The 25,800-nt window shown below is 43.8% G+C and overlaps 1 protein-coding gene across 2 annotated transcripts in view; it reads right to left on the reverse strand.

Annotated features, from left to right (window-relative positions):
- The window catches only part of LOC135248552 (noelin-2-like), a 93,893-nt gene that overhangs the window by 6,589 nt on the left and 61,504 nt on the right, over positions 1-25,800 (reverse strand). For both annotated transcript variants that reach the window (XM_064323330.1, XM_064323331.1), the window contains exons 3-5: positions 15,147-15,302; positions 8,043-8,262; positions 7,446-7,552 (exon numbers count right to left, since the gene is read on the reverse strand). In XM_064323330.1, the coding sequence (XP_064179400.1) occupies positions 7,446-7,552; positions 8,043-8,262; positions 15,147-15,302 (483 nt within the window). The remainder of the gene's footprint in view (positions 1-7,445; positions 7,553-8,042; positions 8,263-15,146; positions 15,303-25,800) is intronic.

Genomic DNA, 25,800 nt, shown 5'->3' on the forward strand with positions numbered 1-25,800 from the left:
CATTCCACCTCTGCAAATACATACTGAGACCATAGCTCAAAATAGAGAGACCAAACCACAGCCAAGTAATGCCAATGAGGCTTCATAAAACCAATAATGGGCAGAGAGATCTGTGGTTTAGAGTGCACTGTCAATGACTGACAGGTCACTGTAGCCACACCCATTTTCAGATTTATAACACATCACACTCCCAGTACTGCTGTTAGCTGGGGACAGAGACTGACCCTTAACCAAGAAGAAGTAGTCCTGCTGTAACCAAGAAACAGTGAACCAAACTGTAAAAAACGGTAACAACGGACCACTCTGAAACCAGCGAACAGTGAACCAAATTGGAAAAAATTGAAAAAACTGACTTTTTGGTAACCAGGTTACAGGATAAATAAATAAATAAATAAATAAATAGTGGATAGCACTGTTTCCTCACAGAAAGAAGGTCCTGGACCTTCAAAGGTGAAGGTCTGGGCCTTTCAGTGTGCAGTTTACCTGTGTCTACGTGACATGCAGGTGACTCTAAATTGGAGACTCTAAATTGCCCATAGGTGTGAGTGTGTGAGTGAATGGTGTGTGTGCCCTGATGTAGATTGACAAACTGTCCAGGGTTTGCTTGCCTCTCGCCCATTGCATGCTGGGATAGGCTCCAGTACCCCCTGCGATCCTGCCCAGGATAAGCGGGTATAGATAATGGATGGATGGATGGATGTGCTGTATCCAGAAAACAGTAACTATGCCGTAACTAAGGAAAGGTCAACGAGCTCTAAGGGTCTGAGACTTTTTAAAACCCCCACAACATCTTCCCTCCTCCCTTTCATCTCTATCTCTCTCTCTGCCTCCATCCCTCCATCTCATTATCTCTCATTCCTCCCTCTCTCGCGGCTCGTAGCTTTCATCCCCCCTGTACATCCCTGCTCAAAACAAACAGCCTCCAGACAGCACTGCCTAGATGTGAAGCCAAACGAAATGACAGAGAAACAAACTTTTTTTTAAAAGAACACACAAAACAAACCTGACCGTTACCTGACCTTTAAAGCCACTACACCGAAACAGACCTCTTGTCAACGGAGAAAAACACCGAGCCTGATTTTGAAAAGATATAGACTCGGAGAGGGCAGCCTAGCAACAGAGACAGGCAGTCAGAGATAGACATGGCCCCTACCGGGAGGTCAGGCCGCACCCACACTGTCTTCAAAAGATCAAGACAGAGCCGTGCCTGACAACAAAATGTGAGAAAGCCCCCAAAAAAGAGAGAGAGAGAACAGAAATGCACTCAATAAAGTTGTGAGGGACCGAAACTTTACCCACAGACAGCTGAACAGCTCCGGTAAAGCTCTTTATGATGGCCTGTCACAGCCAGAGGGACAGCAAGCAAAACACACATCCACACAAACACCTCACGTCTAAAACCATCCGTCACTTGATGTTATTTCAATTTTATTTATTTAATTTTTAAAAATGTATTCTTTAACCGTATGTTAAGCTTTTTTTTAACCATCACTAATTGTTAACTGTAGTTACACGTTTGAAGTCCTTGTCAGAGGGAGTGGAGAGAGACAGTCAGAGACAGACAGAGACAGAGAGAGAGAGATCAGTACAGTAGTTAAGATCAGGCCATAGTTAAGTCTGCAAAGAGACCCCCGGTCTCAGTGGGACAGCCTGCTTAAATAAAGGTCATGAATAACACAACCCTGTGGATTCTGTGCACCTGTAATGTGCTGCTTATTTTATCAGTCCAGCTCACTTTTCTGTTCCACAAAAAAAGACACAGTTCCTCCTAAAAGCCTATCTTTGCCTGCTATTTCAAGGATACGCAGATAGATGAGTGTATCAGTATTACTAATAGTTTTTCTTGTGTGTGTGTGTTTGTGCGCCTCTGCAAGACAGTCGGTTTCACAATTCCTTGCTATGTTTAGCCGTCCACTGCAACCGGTCCATAATGCCGCAGAACGCTGGTCTTCTACCCGCCTAAATTCACTCATGTACCGCCCCCCCTCCCCCCCCCCGCACCCCCGCCTTTCAAACACCTTTCCCTGGCATCCAGCGGCTGCCTGGGTTCAATTAAATTCTCTCACACTGGCATAGCAAGCTGAGAATGCTACTGCCCTTTCCTATCTTCACAGAGGTATCACAACATGCACATACGCTCCGACATCTCAGTTCATCTTCCTCCTTTTCTCCACAGGTCTTCGGCCGATGTGCCTTGACGGTGGTGCTCACATGATTGATATGCTGCTCGTCTCTTCTTCTTGTGACATTGCAAAGAGCAGGCGGTTCCCCAGTGTCTGGGCTACACTCCTAACCTGGCTCTCTCAACCTGCCACCTAGTCATCCCCCAAATTTAATTGGCTAAAAAAACATCGTTCTCTCCCTCTCCAACTGGTGAGCGTTGTGGCGCAAAATGGCTGCCATGCATCATCCAGGTGGGTGCTACAGACTGCTGGTGGTTGAGGAGTTCCCCACATCACTGTAAAGTGCGTTCAGTGGGAGAAAAGCACTATATAAATGCAAGTAATTATATATTATTATTATTATTATTATTACTGTGGTGTTTGTCCATCATGTGAAATTAAACTTATGCTTTGGCTAAAAGACGATACTGCAGAGTGTAAAATTGTATGTGACAATCGGTTAGTGCTGTTAGGACCATCCTGCCTGTAGACCAAAATGACACATCTCACTGACTCCAAAAGCACCAGTGCACTTTTCCTTTTTAAAAAAAAAAAAAAAAAAAATATATATATATATGCACGTAAAACAGCCTCTGCAAAACATAGGGCTGGATGGCTGATCCTTTATCACAGATGTAAATGAATGACTGAGGTGAGAAATGAAGGAGAGAGAGAGAGAGAGAGAGAGAGAGAAATGGATAGTGTGCAGGAGAGAGAGATGAGAGTGTTCAGGAAAGAGAGAGAGAAAAAAAAGAGAGAGAAATGGAGAGTGTTCAGGAGAGAGAGAAAGAGAGAAATGGACAGCTGGAAGATGTAGAGCACGGCAATATGCAATCTCATGCACCAAACTGAATGTCAGCGAGTGACGCCATATTAATAATAAATATCTGTTTCTTTCCCTCCACTGTGTTATTAGTTACCTACTGTTACATTATTGAATCAAATCTTTCATTTTGTTGTTCTCCATCTTTTCTGTTGATTATAGGCTGTAGCTGCACATTTACCTGTGAATGGCAATATGATATCTATCCTGTGATGCCAGTGAAGCACTATAAATTTGAATTTGAAGGAAAAGACGAGAGAGAGAGAGGGGGAGAGAGAGAAGTACAAACAGGACGAGGGTGGGTATTACTATAGAGAATGCTCTATAGAGCTGTCAAACCACGCTGGTATTGTCTGTCTGACTGTTTTACAATTTGTGCCTCTAGTTCTTGGGTCACACCTCTCTCCTTCTCGTCAGAGAGATGTGAAGACATCAGTGAGGGAGAGAGAGAAAGAGAGATACAGAGAGAGAGGGAGGCAGCGAGCTCTGGGGAAGATATTGTGATATTGTTTTGGCAATGTGTATTTTTAAATATGTCTTGCCTGCAAAGCATTTTAAATTGAAAACGGAAACTATGTGCATGTGTGTGTGTGTGACTGTGTGTTTGCAAGAGTGAAAGAGAGACAATTATTTCCTTCTTTTAATAGTTGTCTTTTATATGAACCTGTTCTATTTTTCTGTTGCCATTATTAGCCATATGAACCTTGAACATATTTCAAATATAAAGCTCCTGAGATAAATGATGATGCATTGCCATCTGTTGTTTTATTAACATTATTCTTCATCAAATAATTATTAGTTCATATATTTGTTGGGTGTTAATCTGTTTATAATCGATACCATGGCACAGTAAGCGAGAAAGAAAGATAGAGAGAGAGACAGAGAGAGAGAGCAATCTGCGAAACTATTAAAATCCTTAAAACCACATCACGATTCCTTCCCCTGAAAGAGTGTGAGTGACTACAGAGCTTGGCATTCCTTTTCCTTCTGTCTCATTAATCGCCCCTTTGCCTCTCTCCCTCCCTCCCTCCCTCCCTTGCTCACTCACCCACTCACTCTCTCCCTTCCTCCCTTGCTCGCTCGCCCATCCGCTCCCTCCCATCCTCGCTTGTCCATCTGCTCCCTCCTTCCCTCACTCGCCCAGTCGTGACTGCCGCGCCGCGCAATGCTAACTCGGTTAAAGTGGTGAAATTTAGACGCACCTCCGGGGCGACCATAATGAGAGGCAGATATGTGGGTCAACTGGGCGGCCTCGGCATCTCCTGTCTCTGTACCCAGGAGACCGGTGGCCCCGGCTGCCCTGGTCACCCTGGCAACCGGCCGGGTACGCGACCAGAAGGGTCTGACGCGGCACCGGGGAGTGCGCGCTGGGGTGAGGGTGTTACCACCGCAGTGTCCGTGAGGGGAACGCTAGCGTAGCCTTCGCTTCCTCCTCCGAACACCGCCCTCCCCACCCCGCACCCACCAGGAGATACGATAAGAAAACCAGAGTATCAGTTTATACAACTGTGTGAGTAGTACACCGAGTCAGGTCTGAATGAGACAAAAGGGAGTGCTATCAGGCACAGACACACACACACACACACACACACACGCACACACAGACACACTACACACACACATACACAGACACACACACACACACACACACATGCACACGCACACACAGACACACTCACACACACACATACACAGACACACACACGCACACACACAAACACACACACACACACACACACACACACACACACACAGAGTCACACACACGCACACACACAAACACACAACACTCTGACAGCATGCCTTAATGAGATTGCACGGCGGCAGATGTTATGTTGCTAAGAAACAGAAAGGATGCCTCTGGGTCCCAGATGTCAAACCTATGAAAACGTGCAGCGATGTTTCATTTATTTCTGAAGTCGACGGTTTCAGCATTCACCGCGATATCGCACTCTGTTCTCCCGCTGAACGTCGAGTGAGTGCATCAAAAATACCGCCGTGTTCAATTAAGAAATGTAAAAAAAAAAAATGCATGCTAATGTTTCACTTAAAAAGAACAAAAAAAAATCTAAACGATTTGGTTCCAATTCATCAAAAATAAATAAATAAAAATACAGAACATGTCCCAAAGGGTGCACTTGTAAACTGTCTGATAACCCAAATTGTGTTGTTCGGAGACACCAATTAGTCCCCATTGGTTGCGCATTGCTTTCAGCTAAAACAAAGATCAGATTCACTGTCACCACTTTGAACACAGAGCACTTCGCTTTCTTTAATATGCCCGTCTGCGATCAAAGGAAGTTTCGAGTGTGCAAATGTTTCCATTTCACAAAATTCTGCTCCATAACTACAAAAACAGGAATTGGGCTTGCTCCATTACGCCACAATAAGCTCATTGTTTCATATAATCCTGCTAGACCCTTATGCTCTCAGTCAACTGGTTACCTGTTTTTTTTCCCCCGAAATGCTCAAAGTTAAATAGGGTGGCAGAGCCTTTATTTGCGAAATCCTGAAGCTCAGCGATGACACGCCTCATCACATGCTAGAATCGCAGAAAACGCTCATTTTTATGGCTTCATACCCCCTTTTCTCTCAGACTGGAATGTCCATTTGAATTAACGAGAGGTTAAATTAACCGCCACCTTTGTTGTCAACTGCATGTGTGGACGAGCACGCACAACACGTTACGACAAGCAGGTGCCTCTTTTAACAGCGCAGTCCCCAAGTTGAGCTGGCACAGGCCGTGGGGCACCTGGTTGACCAGCAGGGGTCACAGGTGAGCCCTTAAACACGATCATCCAGGGTGACTGTATCCCCCTCTCCCTGGGAGATGGGACTACCAGCCACAATTCCCCTGAATTTTATACCAGACCATGGGGGCCATACGCACATTGGAACAGAGCCTTAATAGATAACAGACTGTGGGGACCATCCACACACTCGAACAGAGCCTTACATGATTAAATGTGCCATCCAGCAGCCCTAGATTAAAAGCCTCTTGAAGTATTCAGAAATCACATGATCATAAGGCACAGATGAGCCACCGCCACCGCACCTTCATGAACACGAACCCCCCCCTGGTCCCACTGCTAGTCTCTGTGTAGTGTTCTGCTTCATCTGAGAATCACAGATAATACCAATACCACAGCCTGTCTGAGTCATTTACTGCTCAGTTTCAAACGAAGGGGATCTTTATTTGCATAATGTGAATCAAGCACAAGCATCATTTGAATTATGATTGTTTTTTAATACTGTTACTGATTCACTTTGTCTTTGTTCTCTGTCAGTGCACAGTTGTTCTTTCCATTAGTTCTGTGCAATTAACAAGGGGAAGCACTTTCAAAATGGCTTAATGCAGAATGCTATGCAGTGGAGCTTGTGTGTTTCAGGTCCTCTGGGAGTCCCCGGGAGTGGAGTACCTGTCAGGTCTGTCTGCATGTCAGACCTGTGTCAGGTGTATGTGTTTGTATGTTACACCTGTGTCAGGTGTTTGTATGTAACACCTGTGGCAGGTGTGTGTATGTCACACTGTGTCAGTGTGTGTGTGTCTGTGTTGCATGCTCATGTTTGTATGTAACACCTACTAGTTTGTGCTAGTGGTGGTGCTTTGTACACTGTTCAGGTGTGTGTGTGTGTGTGTTGTAGTCACACTGTTAGGTGTGAGTAACAGTGGCAGGGTGTGTTGGTCACCTTGTGCTAGTGTGGTAGTACGGTTTGGCTAGGCTGTTCCTGTTGGGCGTCACCTCTAGTTAGCTGTAGGGCTTGTGAGGATGATCAAGGTGAGGGTGTTTTTGGGGTACATGTGTAGGGGGAGGTATCAGTGGCAGGAGTGTTTTTGGGGTCCCTGTGTGGGGGTAGATACAGGTGGCAGGGGTGTATTTGGGGTCCCTGTGTGAGGGTAGATACAGGTGGCAGGAGTGTTTTTGTGGGTCTGGGGTTGGGTCAGATCAGGTGGCAGATTTGGGTCCCGTGGGGGGGATGGGATACTACTCAGTGTTTCGGGCCTGGGGCTAAAGACACACAGCGCAGGGTTATTTATCCAAGCAGTCAGGTAGATACACCTAATTGTGTTTGGTGCTGCCTTGCTCTAGATACATGGCGATGTTTTGGATCCTCTTGTGAAATCAGTGGCTGTCATTTTCTGGGGGACTACAGCTGCCATTTTGTCCTCTCTCGGGTACCTCCAGGTGGCAGGAGTGATCTGGTCCCTGCGGGGGTACCCTGCGCAGGATAACCCTTCTGTAGATCAAGAGTTATTCCGGTCCCTGCGTGGGCTTGATACACAGGGTGTACTTTCCCTGTCTGTCAGTGGCAGGAGTGTATTTGGGGTCCCTGTGTGGGGGTAGATACAGGTGGCAGGAGTGTATTTGGGGTCCCTGTGTGGGGGTAGATACAGGTGGCAGGAGTGTATTTGGGGTCCCTGTGTGGGGGTAGATACAGGTGGCAGGTAGCAGGCTTACCCTGTTGTCGGAGCTGGGGATCATGGTGTCAGTCATCCAGGAGCCAAATCTTGACCCCGATGCGCGAATGGTGATAGGATTACTCACTCCAGTCAGCTTCCCACAGCCTGGGACACACAAATACATACACACACACACACACACACACACACACACACACACACACACACGGTTCATTATATCCAAGCAGTCAGATCTATAAATATCCATCCCTAATTAGTGATTCATAAGTAACTGTGCTGCCTTCCTCTAATTCATGCCCTTCTTTTATCTTTCTCTATGTCTCTATCTCTGCTTCATCCCTTCTGTACTACACCTACCCTCACCATTTCCCTTCTCATACCCAGTTACCCCTCCCAGCCCCCGTGCAGGTGCCCCCTCTCTCATACCCTGGTACCCTTGCCTGCAGATAACCCCTCTCTCATTCCAAGTTACCCCTCCCTGCAGATGGCCCCTCTGATACCCAGTTACTCTTCCCTGCCCTCTGCAGTTGTCCCCTCTCTCATATTCAGTTACCCCTTCCTGCCCCCGTCCAGTTACCCCCTCTCATGCCCAGTTCCCCCTCCCTGCCCCCTGTAGTTGCCCCCTCTCTCATACCCAGCTTCTGCATGCAGGAGTGCAGTCTGGTCTCCAGCAGCAGGACTCTTTGTCTCAGTTCCTCGTAGTCGTATGCCCCCATCTCCTCCTGAATGGCCATCAGTACCAGGGACAGGTTTCGCACCTCCTCCTTCAGCCTCCCAAGCATGCGCGCGTCCGACTTGTATTGCTCCAACACAGGCAGCAGGGGGAGCAGCTGAGTCACCTTGTCCTTCAGCTCCTGAGAGCACAGAATCAGAGAGAGAGAAAGAGAGAGAGAGGTATTAACTGTTGTACTTCCACCGTTGTACAACTTGTTCCGTGTGCTTCATCGTGTTTGCTTTGGCAATGTGCGCTATGTGTATTTCATATCAATAAAGTACACTGAACTGAACTGAAATTGAAAGACAGGGAGCGAGAGAAAGAGAGCAGTCAGTCCAAAATATCAAAATTCTCCATATTAAGAAATTTCAAACACAAAACCGATGAAGAAATTTAAGAAATATACTGACAGGAAATGCATTCATGTCAAGAAAAAGCTCAGACGCTGATGAAAACAAAAACAGAGGAAGCCGAAAATATCTATAAGGAATTTCAAACGCACTGAGACACACATGGGAAATTTTGAACACTGAATCATGAGATGCAGCAGCTGTCTTTGTTTTGATCTTTCTTTTGATCTCCACTTCCCCTGTTAGCAAAAAAAAAACAAAACAACCTCATATATATTTTTGTAATAACACAGGAAGTGGCTCCCCAGTGGCTTGGTCCTGTTGTAGCACTTAAACCTAACAGCAGCTGAATCATCAGAACAAAGTTGAGCAGAGCAGAGCGCAGTGATGTTTGAGATGCAGGTGGCGAATGCATAAACGCGCGTGACATTGGATCGCCAGCGAAGGGTTCTGGCGGCTTCTCAGTGGTGTGGAGCATGTTCTCCTGGCATGATTTGGATGCACCTCAGGGGGCAAGGTCATTGCCAATTCCCTAAACCCCATGGTTAATGGATCAAAAATGACCCACCCTCGTTGGACCCCTGGATATAGAGCCTCTATACTGAATTTTAGTTCCTACAGTAAACCAACTATGTAGAAATATAGTCTGTTACTCATAAATAAATTGGTGAATAGTTGGTTTTCAACTTCCAACACCGGTGCAAGCTCAGCTGCAGTACTGTGTGGGATTTAATGCTTGTAATAAACTAACTGGCTTCTGAGTGACAGCCGAAGAGAAGAGCACAAGCTTTGGCGTGCCAACAGTGGCAGTCACAATGATTGAGCAAAAACAGACAAACAGAGAAAAAAAGATGGGGGGGGGGGGTGGGGGTGGAATAAAGGCGGTAAATTTTAGGAAGATGAGAGCATCTGTGAATCACGGATGAGGAATGACTTTTAAACACAGCAGTGGTAAATGAGAATGTGCTGCTGAGGTAAAAGTAATTGCTCTCAGCACGCGGGGTACACAGCACATTAAAAACGGCGCACTCTCAGAGGCGACAGAGAGAAAAGCACGGGGGACAGACTAATGTTATCCCATTATAAAAGCAGTTTGAGATTAAGACAATATTGCCTTAGCAACAGAAAATTGCTGAACATGCAAAAAAAAAAAAAAAAAAATTTCTCCAGTATCCTGGTGAGAAGAAGGCAATTAAAGTTGAAGACAATTAGATTAATTAAAATATGGAGTTCTTATGGCTTTTTGAGAAAGCCAGTGCAGATGCACTCAATGCCCACAGTTAATTAAGGGGAGATAAACCAAACATGAGAAGTGTTAGAGTTAACTACAAAAATAAAATAAAACCAAACAACTAAGCAAAAAAATTTAAATAAAATCAGAAGAAAAAATGGAAAAGAAAGCCAGGTACTGGTGGCCTATACCCAAGGGTCCTAAAAATACTTGAGACACGTTGATAAAATCTTGAGAAGACTCGGAGAACTGGAAGCAGTTTTTCGTACATTCGCAGACAGGAAGGAGGAGTCAGAGGAACTACTGGGGCACATTCTGTAGGCTTGCTTTACTCGGCAGGCCTTCACGCTTAAATTCAATTTGTTTTTGAAATCCGATCATGTTGGATGACTGATATCCCCCCCCCCCACATATCCTATACAATACACATCTGATCTTCATCTTCATGTATAAACAACAATCACGTGCGTCTTCAGTTCCCATTTACATCACCTTTGCATGTGGTGCCAAATCCTACACATATCTGATACCCAACTGATAACTTGCATAAGCAATTTTATTTATTTATTTATTTATTATTTATTTATTTATTTATTTATTTATGTATGTATGTATGTATTTATTTACTCTCTCAAATGCCTATTTTGACACTCCATGCTGACTTTAGTCATCATTTCACTGCAGAAATGAAAGGAATATGCAAGAGAAACACACAAATCAGAAGAGCATGTCGAAAACAAAAACAAAACAAACAAAAAAAACAGAGCCTTATTGGTGCAGTGTCATTACATCACTGACATTTAGCAGAGACACCTTACCCAGAGATAATTAAACAGCTTCTGCAGTTTAGCCTCTATTGAAGCCGGATGCATACGGAAGCAACTTAGGTGAAGCACCCCGCTCAACAGTACAACTGCAGCGCCCTCACGGCGAATAAAGCCTGCAGCCTTTAGGCTACAAGCCCAGTTTCCTAACCACTGAGCTACACCGCCACCATCGAGTGCAATGGCAGTGTGCCAGAGAGCGGAGCCATTATAGGCAGCTGGTTCCACGAGGGGGGGGGGTTAAATCCGATTTAACCTCGGGGGCACCCCCATATCTTCTTCATGCTCCAAATCCTCCATCCCTAAATCGATAAACACTATTAATTTTTGATGATCTTCGATCAATTTTTCTAGCCGCGTATGATGTGAAGAACGCCCCGGTCGTGATTTACGCTCCCACTACGGTCCCTAGCGGTCTCCTAACTAATGACTAGCAGTCAACCGCTAATGAATGACCAATTCATAATTGATGGCTTATAATGCTCTTTGGCAACAGTGACTTGGAATGTCTTACCAGTTCAGTTTTCTGTTTTTTTTGGGAAAACTAAAACTAAAGAGCTAAACCAAGATTAGCAGACAGTGGGGGGGCACATAACAGGATGATTAATAAGAGGAAATACAAATAATGAAAATATCACTAAAACCAGGGACTCCTTCCAATCGCTCATTTTTACCTCCATGCATCCTTTCCTTGCTTCTTAGCTCCACATCACTGGAGGATGCAAGGATGCAAAGATGTCCAGTCAATATTTTTAGACTTATGTTTATAGTTGAAGTTATCCAGCTCAATGTCAAATTTCTCTCACTGTACCACAGCCACTTATAAATCCACATATGACAAAAATTGTATGCTTTGTTTGCAAATACAAACATAAAATACTTTCTGCTTTTAGATGGTTTCATTTGAAACAGAGCATGGTAGCTGCATGTGTAAAACTCTAGACCACAGAGCTGAATTACAACTGGAACAGCCAATCCTCATTCCACAGATTTGGATGGTTGCTCCAGATATAATGCAGTTCTGTGGTCTTCAGGTTTAAACTCCAGCGAAGAACAATGCGACTGACACATGATGACCCTTGTATTTATACTCATGCGATGATGATGCTCATATTTATGCTAATTTGGCCCCTCCCACTTCATTATTACACATGAGATATCTTTAATCCCCCCCCAATCCCCTCCCCCCGCCCCCCCCCCCCCCCCCCCGGGTCATTTCTAAGCCTGGACCCAGAGGGTGTGAAATATCTGGGGTACGAGCCCTGCGTATAACAGGACTGGATCGGCTTCATTCATCTCACCCAATTATTCATCAAAGTTATTTTTAATCTGTTCATCCAGGGCAGCTGAAGTGCTCAAACAGTTCCAGGCTAAATTAAATGAGTTTCTTCACATTTCAAATTCTTTAGTAGAGGAAGCATAAACAGTAGAGACACACAGTACATAATAATGACATAAGAACTTGCAGATTTATTAGGGACCTGCCTGTGAAAATAATTATTCTGGGTCTTACACAGTTAGAACACAGCAGAAGATTCTAGTCCAAGGACAGCTGTGGTCCCCACTAGTTCCCCACATGCCGTGTGTGTGTGTATGTGTATGAGTGTGACAGAGAGAGATGTATGTGTGTTTATGTGTGTGTCTGTGTGAGAGTGTGTTAGAGAGAGGGAGAAAAAGAGAGAGAGAAAGAGAGAGGGAGACAGGGTTTGTGATTATCTGACCCAGAAACTGAGTAATATCTCTGGGACACTTTGACATGGGCTGCAGCGTGAGCAATCTCACTCTGTGAGATATGAATCAGGGCTGCTTCCACAGCCAAAGCTGACTGGAGAAGATTAATGATGGCACACCCTGTGCTTGAGAGATGCCCTCTGTGAGTCTGAGTGTGTGTGAGACTCGACGGGCGACACTATCTGCGTGTGTGTTTGTGTGTGACTCACAGGGTTTATGTATGTGAGACTGAGAACCGGGGTGTGTGTGTGTGTGTGTGTGTGTGACTCACAGGGTTTATGTATGTGAGACTGAGAATCGGGGTGTGTGTGTGTGTGTGTGTGACTCACAAGGTTTATTTGTGTGTGTGAAACTGAGAATTGGTGTGTGAGGCTTGGAGCATGAAAATAGATATGTGTGTGATTGGAGAAGCTGTCATAAAAACGTAGAGCGGTGGTAAAAAATGACAGACATCTTGCATGCTGTCCTTGAGGAGTTTTGGCACCAGGGGAGATTCGGGTAGACACACACACACACACACATGCTCATTCTTTCACTTGTTCTCTCTCTCTTTCTCTCAAATACCCATATCATCACAAACACAAATCCTCTCCCACACACGTTACACACATTCTCTCTCTCACACACACACCTTCTCCTCGTGTCCGCATGTGTTTCCTCCGGGTACTCCGGTTTTCTCCCAGAGTCCAAAAAAAATTCAGGTTAATTGGAGAGTCCAAATTGCCCCTATGTATGAGTGTGTGAGTGAATGAATGTTGTGTGCCCTCAGATGGACTGGCAAACTGTCCAGTGTGTATTCCTGCCCATTGCCCAATGCATGCTGGGATAGGCTCAACCGTATAAATCACATATAGTTAGTGGATGGACGCACTCTATTTCTCACACACATAGACACACACATGCTCTTTCTCTCTCTCTGACACACTCACACACACAATCACACTATCCCATAAACACACACATACACTGGAACTCCCCCTACACCTCATCCCTCCCTCCTTCTCCTCCTCCTCCTCCTCTTCCTCCTCCTCCTCCTTCTCCTCCTCCATGTAGTCTTGGACTCATAATTCTCCCACCCCGGGCCTTGCTGCAGCTCAAGGCCCAAACTCATAATTCAGACTTGGAGCAAGGAAGCTGAGCCCTTTGCCTGGAACCCTCCCTTCTGCTGGCCTTGATCCACTTTCAAAGTGGGCTCTCAAAATGCCTGCTCCTATCACTACAGCTGCAGCAAATTTAATTAGTTAGGGTGACTAACCTTGTCCCTCTGCTTGAATGCTTAAAATGTTAAATTTCCAGAAAAATATAATGAGAACCCGACTCTAAGTCTGCTGCTGTTAAGGGGAACCTTCAACCACAAACTATAATTTGGTACGTTCCGTCTCCCCCTCAGAATAATTACAATGACCTTTATCTGATGTATTAAAATGGCATCTTTGGTCTTTCACCTGTACAATTCAATTTTAAGTGATGATGTCAGTGGGATGTAATGCCTCCCCTTCTTCTTATAATGCAAAAGGGAATTAAACCCCAATTTAATGTTACTGGAGTCTATCGATACCTCCACTGTTAGAAGGTGAGCTATTTTCCTAATTTACAATTACTTGGATGTATTACTTTTGGTGTACTGCTTTATTGATTGGGTGAGGTGTCCCTGTGTTCCTGGAGATTTTTTGCAGGATGGGAGAACTCTGGCATCAAAAAGCTTAGCATGTCAAAATTGGGTTATTTCTTCAACATATTATCAGTAGGCACAAACATTTATCATCAAAAATTGAATTGAGGGTGAAGTCTCACCTTGAACCTTATATAGTGAGGAAAGAAACTTTGATAATCGGGTCTTTTGAAAATGGACTTTTGACAGCCATTCTTAAATCACATCTTCCATCACTGAAACGAACGTAAGCTGTGATGGAACTGCTGAACTGAAAAATTACTGGGGAAAAATTATCTCAAAACCACATCAATTGCTGCATAACAAAGCTACTACCAGCAAAGGGCTTCAGAAGACTATCATTGCTTTCCCCCTTGAAAATGGATTGATATAAAAGTGTTCTTTTTGCATGTGTGTCTCTGTGTGTGTGTATATATGGGGCATGCCCCCGCCAAGGCGTAACTTGGCGGGATGGCATACCTGCCATCCCAATGAGTCAGTGTGAAAGCCAAAGAGAGGTTGTGTGTGTGTGTTTGTGTTCGTGTGAAAGCCAGAGAGAGCATTTGCTCCTCCTAATTGCCATTTTACATGCAGTAGATGTCCGCACAAACTGGGCACACAGATGTAGCACAGACTCATGTTAGAGATCCTTAGTTATTACAAATGCATGTATTCACTGTACAAATGCAAGGAACATGAGGGCCTGAATTTAGTCAACATTTGTCCTCCTTAATTTTGGCTTACAAATAAACACAAGTATCAATACGCCTTGAGACCTAGACATCTTAATTATTTAACAGTTATTTATTATTTAGCATTTATTTATTTTTTTAATCCAGGCCATGGTCTCCATATCCTGACGACTCATTTTTTGTTTGATAATCAATTTAAAGGCAGTTTTAAATAGTGGTGATGAGGTAGTCCGGATAAAGACCTCGCAGCCTGTAAAATAGCTGTTTCTGTATCGAAGGTAAACCTTGGCTAGAACGACTCGGCCTCCAATGCAAAGATTAACTGTAACTAGCCTGGACTCCATTTCCTCCTGTACAATGAACATCACATGGGCAAGGGTATCATCTCCAAGGCAACAATTCAGCAGAGAACATTTCTCCCAGCCATACCCTCCAAGCACAGAGAGAAGGGGCGGAGTCAGAACAGACATGGGCGAGGGAAAGTGACTGAGAGCATTCTGAGATTCAGCACAGGTGACAGGTGACAGCTGGGGGGCGGGGGCACCTGAAAGCTCTTGGGGTTGAGGGATCTGGGGTTGTCCGAGGCCATTTTCAGTCTGCTGTCCACGGTCTTCATGAGGGACTCTGTGTTGCGGACGTACTGCAGGTCCCTGTACGTCCTCAGGTCCAGCACCTCCATGGACTGAGTTATGTTCTGGACCTGTCAATCACAGAGCAGCCAACCAATCAGCACTGGGTCTCCCACAGTTACAGATGTACGCACGTCTATCACAGTTAGTGACATATACTAGTCTATCACAGTCAGGAATATGCACTCGACTATCACAGTTAGAGATATAGACTAGACCCTTACAGTCTCATATATACAATAATCTGTGTGAGTCAGAGAAATTAGCCTCGCGAATAGTAGCGGGTCTAGCAGCATCTTAGCAATGTGCTATAACATTCAGAGATAAAAAAAACAAGTTTGAATGAACGCTTTACGGTGACAAATATGTCATTAGAATGTTCATAACTGAACATTCTAATTCTGATGTAACAATCACTACTGGTAGAGTTATAGAACAGGGTACTGGAATTCAAGAAGTTTGAAAAAAAAACATTCCACAGAACCTACTCTACAAAGACCTAAGCATCATATTGGTGGCACTGTATTTGTCAGACAAAATATAGAGTACGTTTGCAGTTCTGTGCACCTCATATAAGAAAGCTATAGAAGTCCTTGAAAAGGAAGGACAATGAAACTAGATCCAGATATGAAATGTAAAAGTTTACAGGGACAGACTTAAGATACTTTCCCTATTCAGGCTCAGATAAAGGAGACAAAAGCTGATGTGGATGAAGCTTTTTAAAATCTCAAAAGGAATTAACTGGTTGGATGAGCATTGAATAGGAAAGTCAATTTTAAAAAATGGCTTTTTCTGGTTGAACATGGGGGCATAGGGGCAAATTAGCTAAAGGTAAATTCTGCAAGTTTTTTTATATATATAGAGAGTTGTCAATGCGTGGAAGAGTTTCAGGTCATGTCCAAGAGGTAGGGGTTCTCCGGGAGTCTACTGCTTGACAGAGTACTTATACAGGTAAAGGTTGGGCAAGGAGGAATGTCCGTTTCTGGATTTCATGATAATTCCTACTCTTAATAAACTGATCAAGCAACGTTTCTTTCCAAGTTCATGAATGTTTCTGTATTGCAATTTGAAATGTGGTCTAATATACAAGTGAACCATTATTGTCGCGCATAGCTAATTAGCTCACTAACCCAGAACGACAGGTGGGACCAAAAAAAAAAAAAAACTGAAAAGAAATGGCCATCCCTGCTCTGGGCTGTAGGTAAATGACATGTCCAGATGGCTCATTCTCTTCATTATATAGTCTTATGCTAGTAAGTTAAAACTAGGCATTCACTGTCAGTGCCTTTACCTTTGTCCGTATGGGCCAGATGAGATGTGTGTTTAGATGGTTACAGTGCTAAACTGTCTGGGCTTAGATGGTCACAGAGTTAGAATGTTTGGGTGTAGATGGTCACAGTGCTAAAATGTGTGGGTCTAGATGGTCACAGAGTTAGAATGTTTGGGTGTAGATGGTCACAGAGTTGGAATGTGTGGGTTCCACGCAGTCACAGTCTTTGTGCAGTTAATGACAAAGTAGCTGTCAGACAATTAAGGAAGGTAGCCAATTATACAGTCACTCCAAAGAAACACCCTATTGTGGAAACTAGTGGTACACACACACACACACACACACGCATACACAAACAACACACATACACTCATACTCCCACACACACACACACACACACACACACACATTCACATACACACATTCATCATGAACATAGTGGTCCTCACTATTCCTCACACATGCAACAGCGTCGGTTTTCCAGTTTAATCTGAAAGACGTTTCACACCGGGTCTAACGTGATGTAGAAAGCAGAGAATAATGACCAGACAGTGGGATCCGATCATGCGTACAAAATATTGGTGGAAAATAACAGGTGCAAAGAAAAATCGTGCGGGGGGAGAAGAAATAAAATGTCTGCAAAGAAAACTCGGGCAGAAATAACCGCGAATAACCAGATGAGGAAACGCCGCTGTCACGTCGTGAATAGCATGCATACAAAACAGGAAGGAAACAGGTGTACCTGCTGTACTGACAACATTAAACCTGACGGAACCCCCGAAGCGAAATCGCTTTACACAATTTACGGCTCTGCTTTTCTTTTCATGCCGGCATATTGCGCTGCCATTACTTCTGTCTTGCTTGACAGTTCATAAGTAAAATTTAGAACAAAGTTGAAGAAGCTCTGAATGCAAGGGAAACATTTTCCGTCAGCATCGCTGATACCTGTCATTCGACGGGGGAAAACGCATTAAGTCTGGGGCCAGGATTCAATCAAAATTTGTCCTCTGCCTGTGAATTCAATAAGTCAGTCCGTTTAAAAACATTGCCTTTTTTATTGCTGCACAAACATTTCAGGGATTGCTGAATTCAGAAAACTGCGTGTCTGCGTTAAATATTAACTCAAAGTTTATGCGCTGGCATCACCAATGGCAGCATTATACATTTTATTTTACACTAGTTTTAAAGTTCTCATCAAGCACTAAGTATTGTCGAATGCCTCGTGACACAACGACTAATAAAGCTTGTTCAAAACCCCATGTGACTATATCATAATGCTGGCAAATGAAATTAAAAACAGTTTTCTATTCCTTAAAAATCATCTTTGTTTGAGACACAAACTTCTTAGACAAAACAGAAAATACAGCACAACATAAATGAGGATTTTCATGGCGGTAGAAAAGAATAAAAAGTATTTGGTAATATGGAGTTGGGTGGGAATAACCCCATTGGTTTAATGCAGCAAGCAACACAAGTAAATATTAATGCCTGATATAGATGCTCTACATTTTATAATGACTGTTTTTTTGTTTTTTGCACAAGGCACTCTTGCACACAATATGGCAACAACAATTCAATAACAAACAGCTACACTTACTCAGCTCATGTTACACAATTATATCCATATCAATTAATGTCTGTGTGTGTGTGTTGCGGCCGTAGATGCCCAGTGCTGCTATTTCTGTGTCGATGCTAACTGTGTGCTTCTCTCGTTATGACTGGTTGGCAAATCCCTCGCATGTCTTTGCTGGGCCTCGCCACCCACTGTGTAAACACAGTCCCTCATTAAACATCATCTTCCCAGTCTGGGATTTGGGTTTCGCCTCTCTTGAAAAGAAATGATGTCATCCCTAGTGGTGTTTGTCACATGGGCGCTAATCAAATGCTAAAAGGACATTTCAATGTCTGTGAGCACACTCCCAACACACCACCCTGTTTAATGTAGTGTCATGAGCTGTGCCTTCATGGCTACCAGCCAATGTTGCCCAGGTAGCCATTTTGTTTTCCCTCTCTCCGCCAGACAGTCTCATCTCAGTGTAGCACAGTGGGTAAGGAACTGGGCTTGTAAACGAAAGGTCGCAGGTTCGATTCCCGGGTAAGGACACTGCCATTGTACCCTTGAGCAAGGTACTTAACTGAAATTGCTTCAGTGTATATCCAGCTGTATAAATGGATACAATGTAAAATGCTATGTAAAAGTTGTGTAAGTCGCTCTGGATAACAGCATCTGCTAAATGCCTGTAATGTAATGTAATGTAATCTCAGAAACCTGCAGCCAATCTGCCCTCGTTAGGGGCAACAGAAAAGGCCCAGATGGCAGACAGGAGGAGGACTACCTGAGAGCAAAGGGTCTGTGTGAGTCATCAGAAGGAAACCCAGGTGAAGAGTCCTGGAACATTCCAGAATCTGACCTGTGTGAATACGTATCTTAATTCTGAAACTGAGCATGAGTAAGCCTTATCTTTTCATCCCCGTTTTAAAAAAAATAAAATCTCTTTATTTCAGCTGGAAAGTCACTAAGTAGCACAGTAAAGAAAGCGCGACCATCTTTAAAGTTCAAGGCAGCTTTCAAAATGGAGGTAGGATTTCTCCTGCTGTTTGTTACTGATGCGTTGGAGAGTATTATTTGTGTCTCAACACTAACAAAAGAGCCAGAAATTGCGCTGGCTCAAAGTGTGCCTCTGTGTGCGTGTGTGTGTGCACGAATAAGTGATAACTTTCATTATTTGATTTTTACGGCTCATTCTTTGGTGTTATGACTCCTGTGTGTTAAGCTGACAGCCTATCCTGCTGTGTGTGTTTGTGAGTGTGTGTGTATGCATGCATGCGTGTATACCTTCCGGATAAAAAAAAGTTTCAAAATAGAATAAAGATTTTGCTAGCATGAAGGACAGAGGAAATGATGAATTATACACACACACACACACATAAATCAGAGAATGAGCACAAGCATCTTTCTGTGTGTGCACCACTCCTGTTGCCTTCCTCATACGTATTTATTAATGCATTAAAACATTTGGAAAGGAAACGACCCTCATCTTTGCAGTGTGGGAGACGCAATAACTATCAGCAGTAAACAAAAATAGTTTTCAGCACTTTGCCCAGGACAATTATTTGTTCAGCTCATTACAGCTTCTTTCCTCCAAACCGAGAGCAAAATAAAGGCTCGAGAAACCTCCCAGCATCCTCCATGCTATTCATAAGTTTATCACGACGGACACAAAAACGGCCATGTTGGTGAAAAAATAATGGCCTCAAATGCAAAGTTTTTTCTGAAGCATATAAAACCACACGGACGAAAGCAGGGTATCCGTTTCATGGCAATAAAATAACTAAAATAGAGAAAGCCAACAAAAATATGTGTGTGTGTCTGTATGTATGTGTGCGTGCATGTGAGTGTGTGTGGGGGGGAGGGGGGGATGGTGGGGGGAGGAGTGAGTGATGCTAATTTTAGTCTCAGTTGGACAGACGCATTCATGCGCAGCAAAAGGGGACGAGGGGGTGGGTTTGGACAGTTTGTCATTTAATTAGATCAATTCTAGTTTGGCTGCATTTAACTGATTAGATCAGTAGTGCAACTAACGATGTAATTCTGAGTGAGTGTGGTCGAGGTCAGTGGTTCTATTAGAGGTGTATAGTCTGTGAGTGTGGTAGAGGTCAGTGGTTCTGTTAGAGGTGTATAGTCTGTGAGTGTGGTAGAGGTCAGTGGTTCTGTTAGAGGTGTATAGTCTGTGAGTGTGGTAGAGGTCAGTGGTTCTGTTAGAGGTGTATAGTCTGTGAGTGTGGTAGAGGTCAGTGGTTCTGTTAGAGGTGTATAGTCTGTGAGTGGGGTAGAGGTCAGTGGTTCTGTTAGAGGTGTATTAGTCTGTGAGTGTGGTAGAGGTCAGTTGTTCTGTTAGAGGTGTATAGTCTGTGAGTGTGGTAGAGGTCATTGGTTCTGTTAGAGGTGTATAGTCTGTGAGTGTGGTAGAGGTCAGTGGTTCTGTTAGAGGTGTATAGTCTGTGAGTGTGGTAGAGGTCAGTGGTTCTGTTAAAGGTGTATATTCTGTGAGTGTGGTAGTGGGTGACGGTGTATGTTGTTTATGACCTGAGGAAGCGCTCTGTACTGTTTATGTGTGAGCAGGAGGGGGAGTAAGAGGCAGCTCTTGGGCTTGCTGTGGTGGGATTATTTTGTCAGCTAGAAGGACAGGGACCTGATTGGGTCTCTAACCCCCCTAGCAGCCTGCGCCCCCCACCCACTCTGAACGTCTCGCTGTCACCGTGGCAACCTTCCTCACCAAGGTGAGCGGCATCCAATTACTCTGACTGACAGCTCTGCTCCGGGAGTGACCAGGCACCCAGAAACACACACTGTCCGCAGGGATGTGTGTGTGTGTGTGTGTGTGTGTGTGTGTGTGTGTGTGGTATATGGGGGTGTATATACATGCAAGTATGTGTGCGATGTCTGAGGGTAAGAGGGGATAAGCTAGAAATGGATTTGGAGGAGAAGGTGGAGGAGGGAGGGGTTAGAGATGAATTTAGGGAGAAGGTGGTAGAGAGAGGGGTTAGAAATGGATGTGGAGGACTGGCTGAAGGGGGAGGGGTCAGAGATGGATTTGGGGAAAGGGTGGATGAGGGAGGGGTTAGAGATGGATTCGGGGGAGAAGGTGGAGTAGGGAGGGGTTAGAGATGGATTTGGAAGAAAAGGGTGTAAGAGGGAGGGGTATGAGATGGATTTGGGGTAGAAGGTGGAGGAGAGGAGGGGTTAGAGATAGATTTGTGGGGTAGGTGGAAGAGGGATGGGTTAGAGATAGATTAGTAGATGCAGCTGGATTGGGATCTTTACTGTCTGAACTTTTCTGGGAATTAAGCACTCATCTGTTTCTGTAGCCCTTTCCTCCTCCTCTTTTCTCTCCCTCTCTCCCTCTCTTCCTCTCCCCCTCTGTCCCTCCCTCTCTCCTGTTCTATCCCTCTCTTAAACTCAGAGGTGAATGTGCTTTATTGGCATGGCTTCAAATGTAGAGTTTTGCAGAGGCTAATATAGAAAGCATTTCCAATGAAAATAAACATCACAGCTATAAACCAACTCTAAAGCCCGATAAACATTCATAAACACCAGAGCAACAGAAAAACAAATACCAAAAACAAAAAACAAAAAACAGAAGCAATCCCCCCTCTCCCTGTTTCAGTTCAGTTTCAATTTCAGTTTAAGTGCAATTATTGGCATAACAAAGTCATCATTTTGCCAAATTGCTGTCACATTTTCAACAACAAACATAACAAGGCTGATTAAAAGCAAAAAATAAATAAATAACTAAATAAATAAATAAATAAAAGAAAATTTGTATGCAGCAGTAAGCTAAACATAACAATGCAAAGTAGACAGTTTACTAATTAATTACTTGGACAGCTGATGAATAAAAAAATGTGAACTGATTAATTTGCTAAAATCCTGAAAGGTTGGCCATCAGTTTGTGTGACTCATTCTTCTTCCTCCTCGGGAAGCCTCCTTCTTCTCTCTCTATGCTTCCTTCCTGCCTGACTCCCTCTTCTTCACTTGTGTCTCTCTCTCCCTCTCTCCCTTCACTCCTCTGCTCTCCCTTTCTCCTCCAACCTTCTGCACTTGTTCACATCCTTTCCTCATCCTTTCTTCTCCCTCTGTCACCTTTTTTCTCACCAACTTCCTTCCTACCTTGTCTCCACCGTTATTCAGCTTTTCCATCTTTTTTCCTGTCTGCCTATCATCCCTCGCTCTTTTCCCTCTCTCCCACAGTTGGTGTAATATCCATGCTGGGCTCTTAGAGAGGTAAATCGGGAGGATCCCCAGGGGTACATGGGTAATGTAGTAGCTGAACAGTGTGGGGGCTGGGGTTGGGGTTACACACACACACACACACACACACACACACTCAAATTTGGCCATTATTTCACAGGTATCTCTCCATCCATGGCCCTTCTTCCCTGACACACTAACACATCATTGTTCCTGCCATTCTCTACCTTCATTTTTCATCTCTTTTATCTGCTTCATTTGCATGAAAAACCTACCCCATGCCACACCCTGGAAAAAAAACAATGAATAAATGAGAAAACATCTCTCTTTCTGTCTCTTTCCTCATACATTAATTTAAATTCTCCCTCCATCTTTCTTTTGTTCCATCTTTTTCCTTTCCACTCCCACTCCCTCATTCCACCTCCCTCTCTCCCTCCCTGCCTCCTTCCCTCTCTCTCTCACTCTCAACAGACAGCTGCTCATGCCAACTCTGTGAATTCTCCGAATGCCCAGACATTAATTATGAATTAGGCACAAATCTGACATCAGAGAAAAGCAGAAACCTGAGAAAATTTAATATGAATGGGCACTATCTTTAAAAAATTATCTCTCTCCCCACCTGTGTGTGTGTGTGTGTGTGTGCGTGCATGTGTGTACATGTGTCTATGTGTGTATGTGTGTGTGTGTGCGTGCGAGTGTGTGTGTGTGTCTATGTGTGTGTGTTTATTGAGAATGTATTTGCATATTGCATGTGATTCTGTGTAGGAAGGTTTGGTCAGATCACTCAATGTTCAATTATCTCTCTCTCTCTCTCTCTCTCTCTCTCTCTCTCTCTCTGATTATTACCCCACTATTACTCACACTCACAACTCCAAGGTGCCTTTACTGCCATAATTATACTCTGAGACCAAAGCACACGCTGTCCAGTGCACACACTCAGACTGACACAGAACAATATAGCAAACACAGATCCTGTAGTAGCTATATGGTTCCTGACCCATTATGTCTGCTATTAGATGCTGTTGGAGTGTCTTCTCTCTTGGCAAACTCCTCCATGTTCCACTGTCACAGACAGCAGTATGTTTCCAGTGCCAAGGACACCATCATGTTTGAGGACCATAGACAGCACTGTGTTTCAGGTCCATGGACAACACAATGTTTCAGGGCTATCTTTCAGGACCATGGACAGCAACACGTTCCAATCCCATGGACAACACATTGTTTCAAGACCATGGAAAGCAATACATCTCAGTGCCACGGAAAACACAATGTTTCAGGACCATGGAAAGCAATATATATCAGTACCACAGAAAACACAGTGTTTCAGGACCATGGATAGCAATATGCCTCAGTGCCACAGACAGCATCATGCAGCATCAATCCTGTCTAAATACACTACATCTACACAGCACAGCATTAAAATCCTGTTTAAGTACACTACTCCTATGCAGTACTATTTCAGTGCAACTCCGCCTGCATACTCCGGAGGTGGACCGAACAGGTTTTTTTTTTCCGATCCTCACACATCACAGAGCTTTTACAGACAGTCGCTCATTCTGCCTGTTCAAAGCAGCACAACACTGGAGGGAGCGCAGATCAATTATACTGATGCTCAACTTTCAGACGAATCAGATGCCGATTCATCTTCAGAGTCACGCGCTGTCAGAGATAAAGCCCCCGACTGCGCTCCCACTGATGTCCCCAGATACCAGTTCACAAGCACTGACTGGCAGGTTCCTTATGAGGAAGCTTCTGCGGGGTATCCCTGGATATTTCCTTGAGATTATTATTATTATTTTTTTCTGATTGGGTAATAAAATAGATCACTGGGTGTTTCCTTATATGGACATTTCTGACTGGGTAATGGAATGGATCACTGTATGTTTCCTTAAATGACATTTCTGATTAGGTAAATGGAATGGATCACTGCATGTTTCCTTACAAAGACATTTCTGATTGGGTAAATGGAATGGATGGCTGGTTTTTTCTTAAAAGGATACTTCTGATTGGGTAATGGAATGGATTAATGGATGTTTCCTTATGAACATAAGTTAATGGGGATACATAACCAATCAGCTATTCAGCTAAACTATGCTCCTCATTAATCTATAGCCTATCTGAAAGCCTACTTCTGCTAAGTCACCTGGTAAACTGTTTCACACATGGACATTTCTGTGAGAAAACTTGCTGATGTTTAGCCTTCAGACTGGATCAGAGAGGACAGAGTTGATCTCCAGGTACTTCCTGTACAACCAACATTTTACATGTAAAAACACTGGAACAGAGCCTTAACATATACCAGACCATAGGGCCCATCAACACACTGGAACACAGCCGTAACAGATACCAGACCATAGGGCCCATCAACACACTGGAACAGAGCCTTAACAGATACCAGACCATACAGCCCATCCACACATTGGAACAGTGCCTTAACAGATACCAGACCATACAGCCCATCCACACATTGGAACAGTACCTTAACAGATACCAGACTGTGGGGCTCATCAACACACTGGAACAGAGCCTTAACAGATACCAGACTGTGGGGTCCATCCACACAGTGGAACAGAGCCTTAACAGATACCAGACCATGGGGCCCATCCACACACTGGAACAGAGCCTTAACAGATACCAGACCATAGGGCCCATCAACACACTGGAATAGAGCCTTAACAGATACCAGACCATGGGGTCCATCCACACAGTGGAACACAGCCTTAACAGATATCAAACCGTGGGGACCATCCACACACTGGAATGGAGCCTTAACAGATACCAGACCATGGGGCCCATCAACACACTGGAATAGAGCCTTAACAGATACCAGACTGTGGGGTCCATCTACACAGTGGAACAGAGCCTTAACAAATACCAGACCATGGGGCCCATCCACACACTGGAACAGAGCCTTAACAGATACCAGACTGTGGGGTCCATCCACACAGTGGAACAGAGCCTTAACAGATACCAGACCATGGGATCCATCCATACACAGGAGTCTTAACATATTTGCTGATGTAAAAATTATATTTCAAAAACCAGGGTAACACAGAGAATATTCAGAAATGATAAATTACTTTGTGTTAGCACTTATTCAAGTTCACGCTGAAGCCTAAAATTCCTCTTATTTCAGTGAATATGCGATTGCAAGACTTGCCACCAAAAGGTGGAAATAACAGTCATCTTTAATATATGATTTCAGAATTAAGATGGATGTGAAACCATTTAAATACACTCAACGCAATAAAAACATTTTCCAAGGAAATACATTTGAAATCATTTTTTATGGAAGATATATTTCACTGAAAAACTATATACTTCATAGACTATAGTAGGACCTCAAAAAATTACAAATAAAAATATGTTATCCAAAAATAAATTTTAAAAAACTAAGCATAATACTAGCACCCAAACATAACCCAAATCATTTTTCAACCCTAACACTTAAATTCTAAACACTAACCCTAATTCCATGCATTTTACGGCATAGGGCTATTAATGTCTATGCAAAAAATGCTATTATTTAAAATAAAAATTGTTGTGC

This window comes from Anguilla rostrata, chromosome 2 (genome assembly GCF_018555375.3).
Source record: "Anguilla rostrata isolate EN2019 chromosome 2, ASM1855537v3, whole genome shotgun sequence".
NCBI classification, from domain to species: Eukaryota; Metazoa; Chordata; class Actinopteri; order Anguilliformes; family Anguillidae; genus Anguilla; species Anguilla rostrata.